At 42.3% G+C, this 21981-nt stretch overlaps 1 protein-coding gene across 1 annotated transcript in view; it reads right to left on the bottom strand.

The window, feature by feature from the left end:
• Positions 1–21981, bottom strand: part of tenm4 (teneurin transmembrane protein 4) — a 226404-nt gene that overhangs the window by 3203 nt on the left and 201220 nt on the right. Inside the window, 5 exon segments of the mRNA XM_039778870.1 lie at positions 3776–3918; positions 6807–7962; positions 7965–8420; positions 9406–9702; positions 15018–15253. Coding sequence (XP_039634804.1) covers positions 3776–3918; positions 6807–7962; positions 7965–8420; positions 9406–9702; positions 15018–15253 — 2288 coding nt within the window.

Below are 21981 nucleotides of genomic sequence, written 5' to 3'. Positions count from 1 at the left end.
GCATGTGGAAGAGTCACTGCCGGCTTTCAGATGCGCAAGTTTTTCAAAACTGAGATTTATACTGTGTAATTTCCCCTTCAAACATGTCAAATTAAAAGCTACGGAATGACTGCATGTTAGTGTGGGGGGGGGGGGCTCATGATTCTAGAACCCACGATTCAATTTGACTTTTGATTTTAAGGTGACGATTTGAATACATTTTTCATTGTTTTCCCCAACAGTGACGGCAATGCCACAATAAGAGCCACCTAATGGCAGAAGGGTAATTTGCAACAAGTTTGAGTTTCTGTAATTTAACAAAGGGGCAATTGAATGCACCATTACTTTAACGAGATGAACCTGAAGGCACCATGGAGTCCAGTCGGAGACACGTGCTGTGTTTGTTTACAGAACTCAAGAGGAAGGCAAAATGTTGCCACAGGCTACTGCTAAGCTAACGCTACCCTGTGTCTTTAGCTGCATGCTAAGGAGCAGGTAAGCTGCGCATTACCCAATCCTGCTTTTGATATTGAAGTCTCATTTTGTTTTAAAATCGTGACACCCGACCCTACTACATATAGTATAGGCCATTCTTTTTTATGTTAACATGTATGACTGAATGAGGAGGATTCAACACCTTTTGTGGAATGTTTTAATTGTGTAATTAATGTGATCAGCAACAAAAAAAAGGATGATCTGGGTTTTACATATGCTGTAAAACAAGTTTATCAAAGTTTAACCGAACATCATTTCGTGGAGGTCTTTTGCCATAGTCTGGAGTTAGAACGCCAATGGTGTCATCAAATTCATTCAACAACACATTGATAGGTGTAACAATAAAAGCTTACAGGTGGTAAAGAAAATTGATTAGACATCTTTAGTACATTATGTACTGTATATAAATAATGATGCAATTGCCTCACATCCATTATCAATGGCAAAAAACAAATCCACGATGCTTTGAAGCTGTGAATCTAGCACAAATAGTCAAGGTAGAGGCAGAGGTGTTTGTCAGCACATGGAAATCTCTCTGATCATTTGTGACAGGCATGATATTTTGAAAAAGGGTGAAATTACGGTCTTCTGACAGCCATGCTGTGCCAAATATGAAACAGGAATCGGTGGGTAACTATATATATATATATATATATATATATCATTCCTTAAGGGATCAAAGCTTTGTATAGATACCACATTCCCTTGAGCCAAAATTAATAATTTGTCCTAATACTATTTGACAAGAGACACTCCTCGGGAAGAAAGAGATACGTTAAAATGAGGAGAGGGATATGAAATGGAAGCTGGCCAACACACAGCGAGACAGTTGCCGCAACGCATCTGAGCAGCAACAAAAAGGCTCTCAAACACTGTGCCTTCCTGCCATCGCCCAAGATGAGAGGCTGTGAGCGTCCCGAGGAGTCAACCAGTCACATCCAAAGTCCTCCTGACAGTTTCTAATTCTGTCTCTCTGTTAGAGGGCGGCTACAGGCTGGGGGATTGGGTGGGACTCAGGAGCGTGGAGCAGGCAGTGACCGCCATATCTGCCCGCTCTTTGACGTGACACCGCATCAGATACTGCATGAAGAGGAAACATATGATGGGGGCAGCTTTCGCCCCTCGGGAGAGATGGCCTGCGGGGACACTTCACGCCATGCCACTCCATGTTTGTTCACCGTGCCAACAGTGTGACCCGGTCAGCTGTCCCGGGGCAATGTCCTCCACTTTACTAAAACAGCCTCCTGGGACACTCCCAGAGAGGCATCATTCACATAGTATGGGGTGCAATCAGCCTCCAGCACAACCCAGAATGAGAGATCAAGCCTAGTGCAGCACAAACCTCATCTGTCTGGCCCCTCACGGCATTTTTCAATCTGTGTGCGGATTCAGCAGCACGGCGAAATAGGGGCTTAAATGAAAGGAGATAGAAAGGCAGGCGTGCTCCTGTATGACATAAAATAAAATGCCAAGTGTACAGGATATATACGTGTAGTTTTAAAGCTATATTCATGCTTCAAAGAACCCTTCATTTAATGACGCTGGTCTGGCCATCTGCAGTGAGGATCAACATAGCATTTACCAGCTCAGAGCACCGTTTTTGAAGCAGGAATTCTAGATAAGAATATCATGCCTCAGCTCAAGCACAAGCGTGGACTAATTATCTCAATCTTTCCATACATATTATTTACAGTATATACTCCAGAGTCGTGCTGAAAGAAGAGCTCCCTCACGAACATGAGTAAAACCTTGAAAATTAGGCTAACGTTGCTATTTAAAGCATAAGTTACATGATTTTATTTATTTTATTACATGAGATATGACAGTCTATCATGGGTTTTACTTGAATATATAGATGAAAGGCTGGGTTTGTGGATGTAAAAATAGCTTTTCATTATTACTTAAATGGACCTACTTCTATTGAGTGCTTCTGTGTGAAGCAAACACAAGACTCATTTAATTTGAGCATATTAGAAGTCCTATCAAGACTGCTTCCAAGATTGATGAGGACTGATGGTAAATAAAAAGTAAGCAACCTGTTAACCCTTTCTGTGGTGGGGTTACCATCTCTGAGATGAGGACGATGACTTTTATTTTCTCATATCTACTCTCAAACATTTGAAATGGAAAGAGCTGGGTTGTCTCTGGATTCAATTACACGTTTCCTCTGTTGCAGCTCCTTTGTAGATTGGTACCTTGGGTGAGTTCAGCGATTCTCAGTGGAGTGTCAGCAAGCAAGAGTCAGCCCCAGAAGGCCTTGACAGTAACCCTCCATAAGTGAACTATGCTAGATGTAGACATAACTGGGATTCCTACTGTTATGTTTTTACACTTCATGTATGACCTGTAAAATACTAGTGTGGATTGTGAAGTGTTTGTGTATTTCGTGTGTCATTGACCACGGTATGCTGGAAGGCTAGAGCAACACTGAGATTCCTTTCATGACTTTAAATCCATATAAAGCACATTAGCGCATGTATTCACATGCTATTTTTGTAGACACACACTTGACAAAAAAAATAATGCGGGTTATACTGACACTAAAATGGGATATATTTATTTTTAAAGTCACAAGCAGCAAAAAATGAAATTCTTGAGGCTATTAAATGGAAAACATACCGTACATGTTTTCTTTTAAATGCTTTAAATTCAATAGTAGATAGTATCACAGCACTGTATTATCTGTTTTTTATGCCCGGTTGGTGTGCCTGTTTATTATGGTTGGTTGGCCAGACCAGAAGTCACAGATTTAGATAACTCTGTATTGTATCATCCCAGCAGCTTTTCGGTTTAAAGATGTTATATATATTTAAAAAAAAAAAAAGTCACTCAACATGAGTCTGGCCTCCTGATGGGTGGCATTCACTCGTCTGGCTGTAACCAAACCCCAGACAACAGTGGCCTCTTTAATAATTCAGCGGAGTTGGAGGCAACCTAAAAGGGCTGATAAACGCGGGAATTAGAGCATGTCTACTACTTCTCAGACCTTGGCTAACGGTGTAAGACTGAGATGAAATCAATGGCCAGTGGTGGAGGGAACGGAGAGTGCATTTTCCCTAATGGCAGGACAATTACAAGAGATGTTTAGCCTGACCCCATTCCCCAGGATGAGGACTCGGGGCAGGGACCCGGCTCACTGGGCTGTGTTTTGGCCTGATAGCTGGCAGCTCCTCTGGGACTGTGGCTACGCAGAGCATGTCTATTTGCTAATGATGCTGGAAAAGGAGGTTGAGCAGAGTTGGAGGAAGGTGATCGGTGTTGAGGTGAAAGGGGGATGGAGAGGCGAGAGTGACAGGCTTACCTTAGTGCTATCCCACTCCTGAGTCTTGATCTGGGTGCGGACTAACTCGTAGGATGGCTCCATGGCCTCGGTGCTGGGTTTGCGATAGCCAGGGATGACGTTGTACAGCTGGAAGCCGAAGGTCACCAACCAGCTGTTCACATCTGCAGGGGAGCGATCAAAACAGTGAAATTGTGATTTACGGTAACACTTTACAATAAGCATCATTAATAAAGGGTCAATTGATAGTTAATTAAACTTTAGTTAAAAGTTATTCTATTGTTTAACAAACAATACATGGTGATTTATAATGTTTACTAATTATGGCTTTTATAAAAATGCAACTAGTTAATGATCAATAAGTGGTTTACAAAGCATCAAGTAACTAATGAATTTGGCCCCATCAAATCTTTTTTGTTGGTCTATAAAAGAAATGATCGTGCAGAGATAATAATTATCTAAATAATGTTTATAGATGTCTTACATATTATTTATTAACCATTAGTCTATAACCACGCCGTTCCACTTCCGGGATTGCTCTGTTGCCGCCGGAAATTTCCCCAGATGGCCATCTTTTTCGGCCTGTCAGTTACCTTCCTCTTTCTTTGTGTTGTAATTTTAAACTCCGGTGGATTTGTGAGGACTATGGTTAACTGCTCCTCAGATCTCTGCAGGGTAAATCCAGACAGCTAGCTAGACTATCTGTCCAATCGGAGTTTTCTCTCTTACGACTAAAACAATTTTTGAATGTACACGTTCCACCAAAACAAGTTCCTTTCAGAGGCTATTTTGCAGAGGCATCGTGGCTCTGCCCTGTGTTTAGCGCCTCCCACGACGATTGTGATTGGTTTAAAGAAATGCCAATAAACCAGAGCACGTTTCTTTCCCATCCCGGAATGCTGTGTGGACTAGCCAGACCCTCCTCCGCAGCGCTGTGGAGGAAGGTCTGGCTAAGCCGGACTAATTAACCATTAACAGGGTATTATAATCATCAGTTGCACCTTTATAATAGCCATCCAAATAATTTTATTTTATTGACGGTTTACAAGCGGTTTCTTAATGATTTACAAATCATTTGGTAATCATTAACAAATACTTAATATAATATATAAAATGTTATGTGTGCAACATTGAAATGTTAAAACAATATAAATTGTAGTGTTATTATTAATTAGTTGACATTATTAGTTATCATTTCAATGTTTGTTAACAGTAAAAAAAATATGAACTGAAGTTTAATTAACTATAAATGTACCATTTATTTGTAAGTGTTAACTGATTCACATATGCTGTCATCTCAATAGACATGTCATTTCTGGCTCCAGAGAAACCATAAAAAAATAAAAAAATAAATAAAAAACGCTAGTTGCCGTTCTGCGGTCAAGTGGCTGTCTCCTTGAAATACTCATCACTCGGTCTGAGCACTTGATTTGTTTGTGAAAGTGGACAGGCTATAATAAACACTCGAGATGGTGGCAATGATTCATGTCCACTCCTGCAGGTGCCACACTAATGACACACAGCTGGATCCCAGAAAAGCCAAGTGGCATCTGAGAGTGTCTGCTGTGCTGATAATTATATACTGTAATTTCAAAGCAGCCCAGACTTCAACACGAGATATTTTTGAAGGCTCAGCGGGTTCTTTGGCAATACTTTTTTATCTAATGAGATGCTGAGGAAAGTGACGTGTCTGGGATTCAAATCCATGCAATCGCGATAATGTGGTTCATCTAATAGCAGCAACAGCGCTGCGGTTATAGGTGCTGCTGCCATCTCCTGTGATAAGTTGTCATTAATTCTGAATATCACGGAGAAGGCTACAGACATGACTGGAAGCAAAGCCTGTTAAATCTGGGCCATTTGTTTCTTGGCCCTTTCAAGGTGTTTGTTATGGACAGCAGAATCATCGCTGTGACACTTGGGGGGCAAGTTTGTCACAGATTGGCACTGCAACATTGTGGCACCTGACAAAGCTTTTTTTAAATAAGAATTTGTTAGAGGACAATGAAAGGAGCCTGATAATTTAGTGAAAGGAATGGAAATGTCAGTGCCATCAATCACACTTGAGGCAGACCCACTACAGTATATCTAACAGACTGCTTAGCATTCAAATGCCAGTCAGCCCCTAATGGTGGACTGTGAAGCTGAACGCCTTTCTGTTTGGCAGGCGGCTAAATGGCTTTGTTGCACAGAAAGGAGTAGAGGCCTAGTTTCCACCTGGACAAAAAGTGACCGTTGAATGGTATAAAATGAATTATTTGATAGCCACAATATGAATAATCAAGTAAATACAATGCAGAATGAACAGAAAGAATTAAATCTCCCATTTGTGAATGAGATCCTGACTTAGGCCGATTGTTATAACCACAGAGTATTCACTGAGTATCCTTAACAATGTTGTTTTCCTTCCAGCCAAAGAGAGGTTGATACAACCGGCCCTGGCTAAGGTTTGTATAGATCCATTGTACTCTCCTTCTCCACTGGGGTGTTTTCACTGCCATTTTACCTCCTCCTTACCACAAAGCTTCCCAAAATGATGTGATATTTCTGGGAAAGGACCTCAGTGTTCAACAACAGAGGGGGCTTTGCCATCCAGCATGGTTCCCTTTGAGCACTTTCAAAACGATAGCCACTGGGCACACAAATACGTACGTACGCACAAACACACACACACAAACCTTAGTCCTTAGTGTCCCTGTGAGGAAGCTCTTCAAATACTCTCTAACACACTGCTTTTCAATTTAATTTTGGCACGGTCTGTTCTTTCATTTGGGGCTTGTTGTTTAGAATAAAAATAGACCATATTGGACAAATAAACCTGAAATAAGTATTGTTTGTTAAACTGCAAGCAATAACAGTTTTACGTTTGCAGAGGATGATAGCTATGGATTTAGAAGTTTCTATGGAGTTTTTGGAAACTGGATAACTTTTTTGCCATGACTCTGGGCTACCATTGGAATCCAATCCTCTGCAAACGAGGGTTAGGGGGATATTTGTGGAGTTTTCTTCAAAAAAACTTAAAAAAACTCAGTGAAGTCTTAAGTGAACTTACCGGTCATGTAGCACTTTATCTCCTCGTTGTTGCTGAGAGGATTGTTATTCTTGAACATGTACAAGTTGAACGGCACAATGTGGTTGCTATTGAGACGTTTCCAGACATCATGGTTAGGCGTTGTCCAGCGGCCGGCAAGGACATCATAGTCCCGTCTTCCCATGTGGACCAGTCTACTGAGAGGCTCGTACAGGCCTCCTTGGTAGCCGATGACGAGCTGGAAGCTGGGGTTGGTGTCAAGGTAAACCTCTCCGAACGCCGTATGGAGCACCTGCTTGATCATGAGGCCCGAGCCACTGAACACAGCCAGAGGGGTGCCTATGTTATCACAGGCCACGTAAAACTCATCCCCGCTGCTTAGCTCCATGGCGAACAAGTGCCCCTGTAAGTCATAGTACAGTGACGCGATCTCAGAGCTGGAGTGATTGTACATGTGGGTGACCCGAGTGGGGCTGGATAAGTCAGCATAGAAGAACTGCAGGTGGTGGCCCGTGCTGCTTCTGCTGGACACCCTCCTGCCCAGGCCGTCATAACGGTATTTGATGTTCCAACCGCTAACTCTGTTGTACACCTTCACCAGCAGGCCCGCCGAGTTGTACTCAAAGTAGTCGTTCCCTCGCTGCTTGAGGAAACCGTCCTCATCCATTCTGTACTGGGCGTCTCCCAAGCGGGTGATGCGGTCTCTGATATCATAGCGGAGCGGCGTGAGGCGCGCGCTGTTTCCAGGGCTGAGGAGGTGCAAGTTACCGTTAAGGTCGTAGCTGTACCTCCACAGAGGCTTGTCGTTGATGGAGACCACCTGGAGTTGCCCGTCGGCATCATATTCGTATGTATAGCGGGTGGTGTTGGCGTAAGGCCCAACCTTTAGCTCCTTGGCCACCACTCGTCCCATGTTGTCATACTGCACCATCATCCAGTACATGAGCGAGCGAAAGATCTCATACTGGACCTCCTTCACCCGGCCATAAGCGTCAAAGTGTTTGGTGTGGGTCATCACGGCTGTGGTGATGATTTGATTTATGTCGTAATAGATGACACCAAATTTGCCAAACTGCTCCGTTTTGCCCGAACAATGGTCGTACAGAGCGATATTCGGCGTAAGTTGATTGACAGGGGCGTCTACGCTGGTGACGCCGAAACTGTTGTACGTAGGACGTGAAAGTCAAATACGTAGCTGACACGCCTTCTTTAACTGAATCTGAAAATCTGTCTGTCAATCAGCGGGCCGATCTGACGGTAGCGAATGGTGCAGGTGAAGCCCTCACTCTGCAGGTTGACGGTCTTCAGCATGCCTGCCACTTCATCGTAGGAGAAACCGATGCGCGTGGTGTCATAGAGGATCTCCAGCAGCTTGGCAAGCTTGCCGTATTTGTAGATGACCCTGCGGCCTGTGCCCAGGTAGGTGGTCTGCAGCAAGTGGCCCTCCTCACTGTAGTCCTGGAGCACTGACGCATTACCTTCAGGGGGCTGGTAGGTGTTCCTGTAGTAGCCAATGGAGCGGGACGTCTCTAGGGTCTGCCGTGCCACGTTGGGCATGGTGACCGAGGATAGTCGGTCGTTTTTGTCAAATTCAAAGATATACTGCCTCTGGCTGTAGAGCAGCAGTACCATGGACTGTAAAGAGAGGAGGAAACATTTAAATACAGTAAAAGATTCATTATATCTGCTTTTTGGATAAACACAGTATCACAAAATAAGACTAAATTCAAACTAAAATAGGATATGATTTAAAATATAGTCATTCATCTACTGTATGTCTAGCACCAGTAATTTACAATTACATTTAACAATATAAAAATGATATATAATATAAAAACAAAAACGTTACTTTGAATCTATTCCTTTACATTATATTGTGTACTTACACTACACTAAGTGTAGGTTGGGAATGTACAAGACACTGGGCTGGTACACCACAAAAGGACAAGCAAAATGTCAAAAGCGAAAACACATTATGCATGCAAGTCTGATTTAGACCAAATTCCAATTCCCATCCTGAAAGTGGAACTTTTGATATTTTTCTGACATTAAGACATCCTTAAGAGATGATTTCACAAACAGACTCCTTCGGCGAATCCAAAAAAATTCCAATTTGCACCTTTCTTGGACCGATAAACGATGTCTAGAAGTCAGTTAAAAGGCTGTCACAACAGGCTATTAACAAGGTGTTTGTCTGCCATTTTCACATAAAACGTCTAAACTGGACAACTGAAGCTCTTTACCTCCCCCCAACAGTCTTTCCTTCAATTAGTGAGTAAAAGGTGACATTTCATTCTGTTCTTCTCATCAGAGCTATTTCAGGTTGAGCTTTGCTGTCAGACTCTGGTAACAAAGTAGAACGTCTGCGGTGCACCAGACAGGTTTTAATTACATTTCTGCTGATATCTGTGCTGGAGCCTGATAATGCAGCACAAACACTGCTGGAGTATTACAAGTTAACTTTTAACTCCAGTCTAAAATCTCCCGTCAAGCTTCTTACACAAATACGCCTTCAGAATTTATCTGTACAACATGTCCCTACCGTCTAATATTGAATTTTTTTTTTTTATTATTTATCTTTTAACCATTTAATCACCATTGCAGTGCCAACAATTCGTACCTTCTGGAGGTAAGTGTAGCTCCACGATTTCCCATCAGCAAATATCTGCGAGGTGATTCTGCCGTTCTGGTCATACTCCATGCGTACAGACATGGTACCTCTTTGGATACCTGCCACATGGCCTCCGGGAGAATAGGTGACATTGACTCCGTTCAGGCGACTGCTTGGCGCCCACAGAGTGGGTCGGCCGGCGTGGTCGTAGTGGATCCGTAGCGTAAACTTCCTGTGGTCGTCATAGACCTTTTCAGTCCTGGTGATTCGATCAAAGTCCAATGACAGCAAGTTCCTGTTGTGAACCTATAGGAGATAAACATTTAATTTGACCACAGCACTTCCACAAAGAGAGCGATAAATAAAAAGAATAAACATGTTTGGAAGTTTAAAAAGATAGAGAGGAATTGGTGCACTGCTCTTCTGAAGTGGAACCTTAGGAGGAGAGCTTTAATCACAAAGTGATTATTTTATATTCTTCTTTTCATAGCTTTAAATTACAAGAGAGGAGCTGTATCGCAGGACTGCAGGAGCCATTAAAGTGATGAAATTATAAGAATTACCATATTTCTTTGTTTGTGCAAAAAAAGTCAGTGGAGTCTTAGTGGGAGTATGCCTATTCATGCAAGAAACATTAGAGCCACATTGATCATTAAATTCATTTTCACTGCTTACTGAGAAGAATTACTAGGCGCAGATGACTCATTTTATTTAGCCATTTCCGTAAATTGGGAAAGAGGAGAAAAAAATCAATTCTTCTCCTGTGTTACTCAGAACATTGTTTAAATGACACTTCACATTGTTTGGCTCTTTTGAATGTATGGGGCTGCACACAGTGACCCTTGGCTTCACTGTGATCAGAGCAGAAAGATGGTGCTCTGAAGAGTGTAATCCTTAAAACCATGTCCAGGTCAGCACAGAGATGAATCCGCTGCCAGGCTTTATCTAGGAGGCCGCTCCGGTGCTGCAGCCAAAAAACATTACCAACAGCCCTACCACTACGTTTCTCAGTGAGCCGCGTCGTAAGCACAAACTACAGAGGAAAAATAAATTAAATCAAGCAGAGAAAACACAACAAAGGGGATACAAGTCAGAGTACATAAATGCCCATAGAAACCACTACTCTAAACATCACGTGGTCATTAGGGCTGTTCCGAATACCATTTTATGTGCTTTGAAGCTTTGATACGAATCAATATCATATGTTCGAAGCTTCTGATGAGGACTCAGCCAGCCAGTGCACCACCTCACCAGAGCACAGGGGCATTACGCACAGCTGTACTATTTCTACCTTCATTAAATCGCCTGAACGACAGCAGGCTGCTGCAGTAAAACCACACAGATCTCTGCACATAAGACTGCTTGGCTCTAACTCCATATTTCTCCGTTCTCGGCTGAAATGGATGAAATAGCGCTGCATAAATTAGGCAGCGGCTAGCGGCATATACATTTCTTCAGGGTTTATTTTATTTAATTTTTTTTTGAGGATTTGGATATTACAGAATTGAAGGAAAAAGAAAACAACAAATTAACGAATATTCAAATCCCGAAAGTGAAAATCGAATACCTACCCAACAAATGAATATCCAAATAGTGTTTTACTAATAATGTCTTTTAGCTACTGGGACCTTGAATTTCCCCTCGGCGATCAATCAATCAATAAAGTAATTAAGTAAGTAAGTAAGTAAGTAAATAAGTAAGTAAGTATGTATGTACGTATGTATGTATCTATCTATCTATCTCTAGTCAAATATTCGGGTTCAGCCCTAGTGGTCATAGACGTCTCTGGCATTTATTAGAACTAACCCCCCCTGATTCTGTGTGTATCAGAACAGGGCTTCCATAATGTTAAAAGCTACAGTCAACTCCTGAAAGCAACTGAAAGTAATATTTATGATGTGTTTTTCTTAATGTACATACAGTAGTTTCTCTTCAGATATGCCACTGTGTGGCTTGGTAAAATACTTGGCAAAGCTTAAAAAACATCTTAGCTCAGAAAGCTGCTTCTGGCTACTTTCCAGACGCATGCCACATATCCGGTCGCAGGGGGCTTTCTGCAAAAGCCTTCCTTTTTCAATCTCGCATTGAGAAAAGCATGCTTAGGTCTCTCATCTGTGAAGGGACAATTACACAAGGGGCAATTAATGTCACTGGTACCTAATTGAGAGGATTACTTTACACTTGAAGTAACAGATTCATGAGGGGTGTGATTACATGAAGGTTTGGAGCGGCACATGCAATTTGAGCCCCAAGAGTGACAGGGGGTGGGGCTCGGAGATAGGAATAAGAACGGGGGGGGGTCCACATTTGTTATCCCCTCTTTTACTTTAACTTACTGTCATAACAAGTGTCAGACTGCGCTGACAAAAGTGAAATTACTACAACATTGCGATAGTCATTTGTAGAACTACCTAGGTTCTTAAAGATAAGTGACTGGATATCAAAGACTAACCCTAACCCCCTACCCGCTCCAGCATTCCCCAAAACACTGGATGCACTGTCTCAGACTCATTTCAGAGGCAGCACAGGCCTGCTGTCAGTTCAAAAAGATTGTATTGCGATTGCTTCCAACAGGAAATAAGGTATACGAAAGAGAGAAAGTTCTTCGTGCCAGGATCTGTTTCACCAAAGACTCAACAGGGTGGAAAAAACCTCTCACAGCAGAGATTCCAAGATCCCAGGAGAATGGAAACCCACTCAAGAGGAATTATTTTAAATTGGACATTGCCTCTAAAAGGAAATTCTCAAAGAAAGTAGATGTGTGGAAACAGAAGAGAGATTACTACATTACATTAGGACTTAAAATGTTACATTTTAAACTGTCTTAAAACATCTGATCTCTCAATCAATATCAGTGACTTGTGTGTCAAATGACAATATCAATCTGTTTGCCAAGGGAACATGTCTTTCATCGGTTCTTGTGTTTAATTCAACAATTACTTTTCACAATTACTTTTCTTCAATGACATAAGTTATGTTTATTATCACATTGCAATCAAAGAAAAATTCAGTCTTTTTTATTTTCCGACTCTTATCTCTTTTGAACCCTACATTATACAGTAAGACACTCTGATGATACTAAAATGCTAATACAGAGAAATCAGCTTTGTCTCGGTTTTAAATTCCACGTTGAAGGGGTTGACGATTCTTGTTATGGTGGAGTGGCAGCCACAAGGGTTCTCCCTTTACTGCACATTTACAAACTACTCAACTGAGAGGAGGGTTTGTTTCTATGGGAAGAAACAGAGCCACTTTGCCTCGGCATCATAAATTATCAACGTTGTCGGTGGCTGGGAGGGGCTAGCTCGAGTGGCACGTGCCGTTGTGGAAGGGGTAAACTGACGACCATCTATGGCCCTTTTAGCCTCAAGACATGAAAAGTGCAATACAACAAATACATGCACGTGTAGTTCAACAGGGTAACAAATACAGTCAGAGACACAGACAGCAACAACTTAAACACTTTTGCTTTTTCTCCATCCTCTTCGCTCATTCCTAGCTGGGGCTGGGTACTGAATTCATTAGTTTTTAGGCACCGACCGCATTGCCTCCTTAGCATCGAGTATCGAAAAATGCCTTGTCATTCAATACCAAAATTCAATACCTCCGCTTCAGTGAGCCAATGAGAATGCAGCATGCTTCTACCAAGATCTAATAATGTCTGTGATTGGCTGTGTAACGTTACACGTTGTAGAGACATGCAGGGAAAACTCTACGTTACACAGAGAGACAGGGCTCACATAGTAGGAGCTGAAAAATAAATACAAAGATTTGTGCCATGTGTAATGTTGTAATTTGGTTGTTGTTTAAATGGATTTGATAAAATTGGTATCTAAAAAAGTATTGTTTAGGAACCGGTATAAAGTCACGGTATTGGTATCCGAATTTGTTCAACGATACCCAGCCCTAATCCTAGCACAAATGCCTCCCTTGTTCTTTTTCTCATGCATCCCTGTGTTTTGAGACCTCCCCCACCCCGCCCCCCCACCGTCCCCCGTGCTCTGCCACACACTCATCCAGCCACCCACGTAATATCACTTGACATGCCACTCAAGGTCGCTCAATGATTCCAGCTCTGTTCTTGCCATTAGGCTGCTCCCATTTCCTATCTCACCCCCGGGGCCATTGTCTGTAACATACATTAGAAGCTTTCGCTACCAAAGGGGACGAAGGGGGCCATTAAATGAGCAGCCAATGACAGACAAAGTGGCACCTCCCCATTAGCTGTGTCGCCTCCCAGAGAATGTGGAAGGCAGCTTAACCAAAGTTTTTTTATCTGCCGTACAAAGCTAAGAAAAACAATACAAGCCAATCAAGCAGGATACATTTCTTTGTATAGGTCCCCCCCCAGTGTTAATAGTCATTTCCAGTAGGTTATTCAAGATGCTTAATGGTCAAACATTGGGTGTTTATCTTATTATGAAAAGGGACCTGTTTATATTCTGTGTGTAATTCTGTCAGCTATGCAAGGTTAGCTTGCTGAGGCCATTTACCCGGTCATTTATCTCTCTGAATTTTAACCATTTTAACCATTAACCAGTATTTTACAGACTTCTCCTATCATAATGCGAAGCGTGTTGGCTGTGTTGGTCCTCTTCCTCGTAGCGAGTCAGGTAATACATTTCTGTTAACTATCATGTGTGCAAAAACACATTTCCCCAAAGCTATACCCATACGTAACATAACTGCTCCTATTGTGATGAAAGCGTTGGTCTAGTTGTCTTCTTTGTTTGGGTTGCCTAAGGTTATTCAAATTGACCAAGGTTCAAACTTCATGTCACCGTACTTGGCTCAGATTCTCAAAGCAGCTTAAAATAGGTCACGTTCGCTCGAGTGTGTACCATCCTAAGTTGCAGGATGGACTTGAGAGATTTTATCAGACACTCAAGTCAATGTTAAATGCGTACTGCTTGCAGTTTAAACAACACCGGGATGGAGTTCATTTGATGCTGTTTACAGCAAGAGACGTTGGTCGGGGAATCCTTGGGGTTAAGTTTCTCTCAAATGGTTTTCACTCATTCTGTGGGTGGCCCATTGAAACTGTTAAAAGAAAACCGGCTGGGTGAAGCTGAGCCCCAGACTTTGCTGGACTATGCGTGTTGTTTTCATTTTAAGCTACGTTGTGTTTGTGAATTAGCAAAGGTTATGAAAGTAGGTTAAGTGACTTTTTGATTATCTTTTTTGCTACTCCAGACCGGAATCATATATGAATAGGCTGTAAAATCTTGTAAATGTCTGATAAATCTGACCGGTTTTGCATTTTCTTTTAGAATAAAATGTGACAAAAACATGATTCAGCACATTTGTAGCTGATGCCTTGTCACAGTTGTAATCATGTTGTATTGTTGGTGATATATATTTATTTATTTTTTCTCTTGTAAAAAATAAGTACAAATAATAGTCACTAATTTAGGGTGGGGGTGTTATGCGCTCCCTGCCCTGCTCTCTTTTTCCTCTCTGTTCATCTCAGGTGTTCCTGATTCCTGATTGTCAGTGTGGCCCCACCCCTGTATATAAGGAAGGCTGGGAGACAGTGCCATTTCAAGCGAGATAGAAATTGTTCTCACTCCCAACCGGTCTTTTTTAAGGGTGTGTGTGCACGAGCAAGCCTCCATACTTACCCTTAATCTGCGGCCATACACAGTGACCTGGCCTCGAGCTTGCTCCTTCCTCTGTCTCCACTCCACCAGGTTCAGGCCATTGTCGATGGCCAGAGTTACGTTCCTCTTGCTGACTGTGGGGTTGACTGTGCCGGCCAACGAGTGGGGCTCGGTGTGCAGGGACACCTCCATACCATTGGCCAACACTAGCCGCAGCGAGCCATCCAGACCAATGAAATAGCTGTTCCGAACTTGATCTGAGGATGTAGAGGGGGACATAGGGCAAAACACTTATGGTTAGGATTAGAAGAAGAGAAACAATCAGAGCTTCTTGTAGCTGATGTAAGAGGACTAAGGTTACTTTCACACCTGAGCGGTTTGGTCTGTTGTAACCGAAACCCTGAAACGTTTCGTCAAGTAGTCCGGTTTGTTTGGGGCGGTGTGAAAGCTCATTTGAAACCAAACAGCAAACTCTGGTGTACTTAGGGCGTTTTCACACCTACAGTTTTTTTGATTTTGTCCAAATCTGTTGATGAGTTTGTAAACTTGGAGGGATTTCCCCTTGGTTTCGTTTCACACCTGGAAAAATCCAAGCGTACCAAAATGCGTCATTACAAACCACGCAAGAACGTCTACCCCACTTATTGGTCGGATGTGTCTGGGGGCGGGAGCAAGAAAGTAAATACAGGAAGAAGGTCCTGTGTTCTGGACTAGTGCATATTTCTTGCATCTCCATGGTCAAACCAGCTCATTTCATTAAAATAATCAGACATTGTTTTGCGAACCACGTTACTACGTCTGCTGTGGTCACAGAGACGTCGCTCTGCTCTGCCGGTGACTGTCTCTAACTTTAGTGGCGGCCGCTGCTTTGACCACGGAGATGCGTGTGACGGACGGCGAGCTTGACCGCAGTCTGTTTCTGTGAGAGAAACACTGCTAGCTGCTACAGTTTGCATCGCAGATGCTAAACACACCTGACTACAGGAACATTAGCTCAGACTTGCGGGGTACACATTAAGATTGGGCATCGAGAACTGGTTCCTACATGGAATCATTTTAATAATGACGATTACAATAGATTGTTTTTTTTATTGGAATCCTTTGGAAAATTTGGTTTCAAATCAGATCAGTGGTTCCAAATTTTAACACGTGCAAGTTTCGGTTGGAGCGATGGAGCACAGTAAGCGGTGCTCTAAAGTGTGGCTTTGTTTTATGTTGACAAAGCCTGGTAAAACTGTAAATCACCAAAATCAAATCAAAATAAAATTGTCCTCGTATCTGTGAATTAAACATGTGCTCCGTTTCAACTCCAAAGAATCAGAATCGATAAGAACCGGAATCGAAAGGAAGAATTGGAATTGGAATCAGAAAAATGCCCAACCCTAGTACACATACAGTAGATGGTGCAGTTCGAGGTCAGCTCACGTTCTCACCGCAACCAAACCCGCTCCAAAGTTTGTTTAAAATCGTACCGAGACCACCTCATCAAGTAGGTCTCGGTACGCTTGTTTGGTCCGCTTTTAGTGCGCACCCGAGTGCGACTGCCGCCTTCTCACCTGCCCAAACGAACCGCACCAAGGGGGAAAACCAACTCTAGTACCATTCAACCAAACTAAACAAGGCAGGTGTGAAAGCGCCCTTAAAAACGGGGGTCTCGGTTTGCTTCCAAGTGCACTAGAGTTCGGTTCACTTCAGGTTAGAATGCAATCCGAACCAAATATAGGAAGTGAACCAAAACAACTGTTCAAGTTCAGTAGTAGCCTTAAAATTTCAACCTTGCACACAATTTACATACATCGCTCGTCGTCTGTCTGTGTGACAACACATCATCATCTCGCTCTCTTTAGGGCCACGCTCTCTTTCACTCGCTTGTCTGTCAGCTGCTCATATTGTTCGCCTTCTTCTAAAATATTAGAAATGCTAAAGCAAAACCAGAAAACCCAAGACGTTATAAATGTAAGTGTCAGCGAGTTTTCACTCGAATACGTCCAATAGACCAGCAACCGTTTGGACCGTGTGACATTTGTGTACAATGTTTGGTGCGCTTGACAAAGTGAACACAAACCAAACCATATGAAAAATGCAACAATGTGGCAATTTCACCCCCGAATCGCAGTCTACCAAACTATAGGTGTGAAAGCGCCCTAAATCTAATATTCATCTCAGTGAGACACAAGCGTAATGACCTAAAATGGCTGCTAAGCAAAAAAGAAAGCCTTTAGCCACAGCATTTAACTGAACCCCGGCGATAATGTTGGGTCTGTGACAACAAAGATCAATAGCGAGAGGTTTCATAGCGCCAGTAAAGTAAAGTTTTACAGCTGTTGCAGCAGCCTCGAGGATATGGGGGAATGAAAACTATCAAAGCTGCTAGCTTGCCTGTGGCCACAGAGAAGGCAGGGTGAAAACACACACACACACACACACACACACACACACACACACACACACACGACAGGGATAAATCTGAGCCTGTGTGTTACTGTCCCTAGGTGACGACAGCCTGTGTTCCAGCTCCAGACCAGTGACTAATGTTTCCACTGAGCATCTCATGTACATCCATCAGAGAGTATATCCTTCTTGCCTCCTGTCAGTACACTGACAGGGACCAGGATGAATATTATTCTCATTAAGAACAGGGGAAAATGAATGGCTTGTCAAACACTACATTAACGAGTTGACTTCATTTAACAGAAAATAAATTATCCTAAAATCAAAACACACACACTGTCATCTCCTCATGCTGACTTGTCAGGGTTGAAGTGAATGTGACCATTATTTTTTTTTTTTTTTTTGCACTGCAAACAACATACAGTAATAAACATCTTGTGAGAAGATGGAGTTTTGTAGCTTTTTCTTTTGCACAGAGTGCCACGGGATGTGTTGATGAGCTGCTGAGACAAGAGAAATGGGCAGAGGAGGCAGGGCTGACCTTGCACTGGCCCTTACCTCTCTCAATCATACAGACACTTCAGGGGTTGACCGGAGGCCTCGGGGGCTGACCCGGCCAAAAGGAGGCCACTGAGACCAGAGGAAGCTGGAAATACTGCTGAATTAGGCAGTTCACGCAAATGCATGCATACGGTTTAGTAGGGGAGGGGTGAGCCGTGCACTGACATTTAGAAGGGCTGTAGTCTGCATAAAACAAAACAAATAATTAGGGATGCAACAATGCATCGTGAATCGGTAAAAATAATGATATAAACGTTGAGATAAAAAAAATGAATCGTGATTGCAATTTTTTAAACGGCCTCAGGCGTAATTAGGGCCCGAGCGCCGACAGCGGCGAAGGCACTATTGAAACTGAAGGAATTATTATTTTCTGCAAATAAATCGCCTGAACGGCGATGTTACTGGTTGCACGGCGTTCGTGCCCTCATTATGCTACCGTGGAAGTGTGGTGCTATGTTAAGCCTTGTTAGTGGTGTAGAAATAGCGATTTCTTTTTACTTTAACCGTGCCCCGACGACTAGCGTTATAAGCTAATTAGCAGTTTGCGATGAAACTGGTCGCATTCGATTAGCATGAAAACATATACCAGAGAACGGTCGACTCGGTACCCGTGTGTTATTAACCCCTAGGTTCATTTTGTGCCAGATTTGTCCTTTAACAACACTGACGTGTGTTAACGGTCGCCCATAAGAGGGCAGAAATACAACCAGATGACCAGAAAGTAATCTCAAAGGCAGTGCATTCATGTGTTATGTGATCACCCAGATGCAAGCTTACAAAGCAGACAATTGTGAATTAATTAACAGCAGAGTTCCTGGCGCCGCTCTTCTCACTTGCAGATGTCTAAGACAAGGTCACAGCGCGGAGGTGACCAGTCCGTTGAGCAATGGCGAGAAACCAGAGCTTGTCATCTTCTGTTTCAGACACAGCTTTGCAGTGAGTCAGGACGGCCAGAGGATGGAGGACACGCTCACATCTGAATCAAATGTTAGAGGGGGAAAGGGTGTGTGTGTGGGGCTGTCATTTGAAAAATGAAGGTGGGGAAGTTCAAAGCTATTATCGGGTAATCAATGAAGCAATTTGTCAGGTACAAAACGGGATATCAGAATGCCTAAATGTGTGAGACAAATCTGGTGGACTAAGCCACGACATCGGTCCGCCCTCTGCCTCCAACTCTTTCACTTAATGTCCTAAACCTGGGGCATCTTGTATGGGCCACCAGCATTGTGCTTTATGAATTGTGATTCATGGCAGAAAGTCAATATATGTTTCCATTATGGTAAATGGGTCTTGCATTTTATTAAAACAACAGAGGGGCAACGAATACTACTGTGAGTAAGCTCTGTAACTGAAGTAGTCAGACATTACATCTTCGTTTAAAGGCCAGCTCACCCAAATCACACAACTAGTAATTATGTATTTATGTATTCATTTGTTTTTGATGTCTGTATATGCAACGTCTGACTCCACCTCAGTACATTAAGATAGAAGTGAATGGAATTTTGTTTGTGCTGCTCAAAACACTAGAAATTGAAATTTGAGAAACAAACATGTAATCCGTTCAGAACAATTTCCTGGTTATTCTAGATAATCCACAGACTTCACTATCAAGAGTTTTCAGTGGAACTACCTTCTGAGTATTCTCAGTTAAAACTGTTGGCAAGCCTACATGGCGCCACATTACTCCTTCAGGATGAACCCAGTTTACTTTTCACAGCAGCTGGAATAATCGCGATATCACGAGATCACTTATCACACGAAAATCCTTCTTGTCAGGCTTCAAGTAATGCGTTTTGTGTCAGCAGCGGACCGAACCAATCAGCGTCCGGTGAGGAGCTACTGGCAGGGTTTAGGTGTGTGTGACGGCCGTGACTGTTCATTCAAAACAACAATGGTGGACGAGGTATCTTTTGAAAGTGCCTGCTCTTTTCCAAACAGTATCCAATGATGGTTTCTCAGATGGTTCTGTGTCAAAGATGCAGTAGGTAAGCCTTATAAAACTAACTTTCTGTCATATTTGCTGTAACTGACTAGGGCTGGGCGATAAAACGATAACGATATGTATCGCGATAGACACGTAATCAATATCAATAGAAAATGCGTTCGATAAAACGTTCGATAACTTGTTTTTCTTCTTCGAAAGAAACCAGAAGTTGCGAAGCAAGTTTGGTTGCATGAACAAAGGCACTCACTCTCTGGTAACCTAGCAACGTAGGGAGTGACACTCTAACAGCCAATCATGTAACAGTATCAAGTTTGGTTGCGCCACATTGCTGTCTCGTGTTGGATTCTACCATTCTACAATAACAGAACCGGCGGCGTGTAGCGATAAGTGGAAAGTGAGTGCCGCAGCGAGCGAGGAAATTGTTGATAAAACAGGAAAAGTCAGTATGGCAGTTTTGGGGATTTTATAAGTCTGACCGTCGTCCCCACCAACACTACCGCAAACTTGTTTTACCACCTTACCCGGCCACAACACTTTGGAGCAACCGTATTCGCCAGCAACGTCCAACAACATCTGCAGCTGCTACACCGCGACAACAGCAGACCGCCATGGAGAGGTACTCTGCATCAGCGCCTACTAAACGCTACAAAGAAATAACGGTGGCAGACGTGCTGAGCACTGTCCAGAAGCCAGGTTACCAACCTAGCACTAAACCTGCAGAAAATAGTTCTTCTCAGGTTTCAGGTTTCTCTATGTTTATATTTAACACTTTGCACCATTTTATTACACCTTATTAAGCAATTCTTACTTATTCTTTCTTCACTGTGATTTTATACTTATGTTTACATTTTAATTATTTGAGTGGTTTCCATGGTTGTGTTGACATTTCTGCTTTTATAACTGAGGGGATTATAATCAGAGGAAGGTTAAGTTTAAAATAAAAATGTTTAAATTTAATATATTTTTCTCCTGGTCCTTATTTTAAATAGGTCATAAAAAATATCAATAATTATCGATATCGACCGATATGAAACACTTATATCGTAATACAGTTTTCAGCCATATCGCCCAGCCCTATAACTGACCCTATGTTCCAGTAGAACTACATGAAGCAGGTAATAAAAAATAAACAATCCGGCTCCTCTGGCACCACCTACAGCCTGTAGTGCGATTTGCAAAAATCCAACGCTCCCTGTTCAGATGCACCACAGAGATCTCTGTGGACTGTCTGACACTAGATGTTCTTGGGACATCCTACAAGGACCTGTGGGCCCCTTAAACACAGCTTCCAGAATCAGAAGGACACACAAATCTCTTTACCCCATAAAGTAGAGATTCTGATATGGTTAATGCAGGAAGATCCACTTTATGATATTTACAGTACCTGATTATCACTTTATAGATAAGTACCAGAAACTAAGGCTGTGCAATTAAAAGTTCAATCGTGATTGCGGTTTTGGCTCCTAATGACCACAAAAACAGAGTAATTGAGGACAATTATTATATTCAACGTTATGTTTTGCAAGTAAACTCTTATTTTGTCTTCTGAATGAAAAAAAAATTAAAACGCTAAAAGTATTAAAGGAAATTTCACAATTCAAGGTATTTTCACTGTTGATTTGTTTTTCTGTTTTACAGTTTTTTGTAAATTCAATAAATGAAACATCTTTCCAAAAGTCAACGGGCAATCGTGATTATGATTCTTTCCATAATCGAACAGTCCTACCAGAAACAAATATCTTTAGTTGTTAAAGCAAAGCTTTTGGCTTCCATTGGCACAAAATACCTTTTAAAGGTCCAATTTGTAGGAATTTCTCCCATCTAGCATTGAGATCATATATCACAATAAACTCTCTCGCACCACGCAGTTCAAAGTACGTATTGCAGCTACGGTAGCCTTCACGCTTTTTTCTGATGACGCCGGTCTCTTGCTCTTTTCAATATCCTTTTTCTTTTTCTGGGAGAAAAAGAAGACTCCTGTTCCTGAAATTTGGATTTTGAATACGTGCGGTCCTCCATGTTTCCTTCTTCAAACTTGCCGGGGCCAAGAAGCTATGATACCCATTAGCAGCATTAGCAGCACCTGGG

This window comes from Perca fluviatilis, chromosome 2, assembly GCF_010015445.1.
Source record: "Perca fluviatilis chromosome 2, GENO_Pfluv_1.0, whole genome shotgun sequence".
Classification (NCBI taxonomy): Eukaryota; Metazoa; Chordata; class Actinopteri; order Perciformes; family Percidae; genus Perca; species Perca fluviatilis.
The sequence above is the reverse complement of the archived record's forward strand: the minus strand, read 5'-3'. Positions and strand labels throughout refer to the sequence as shown.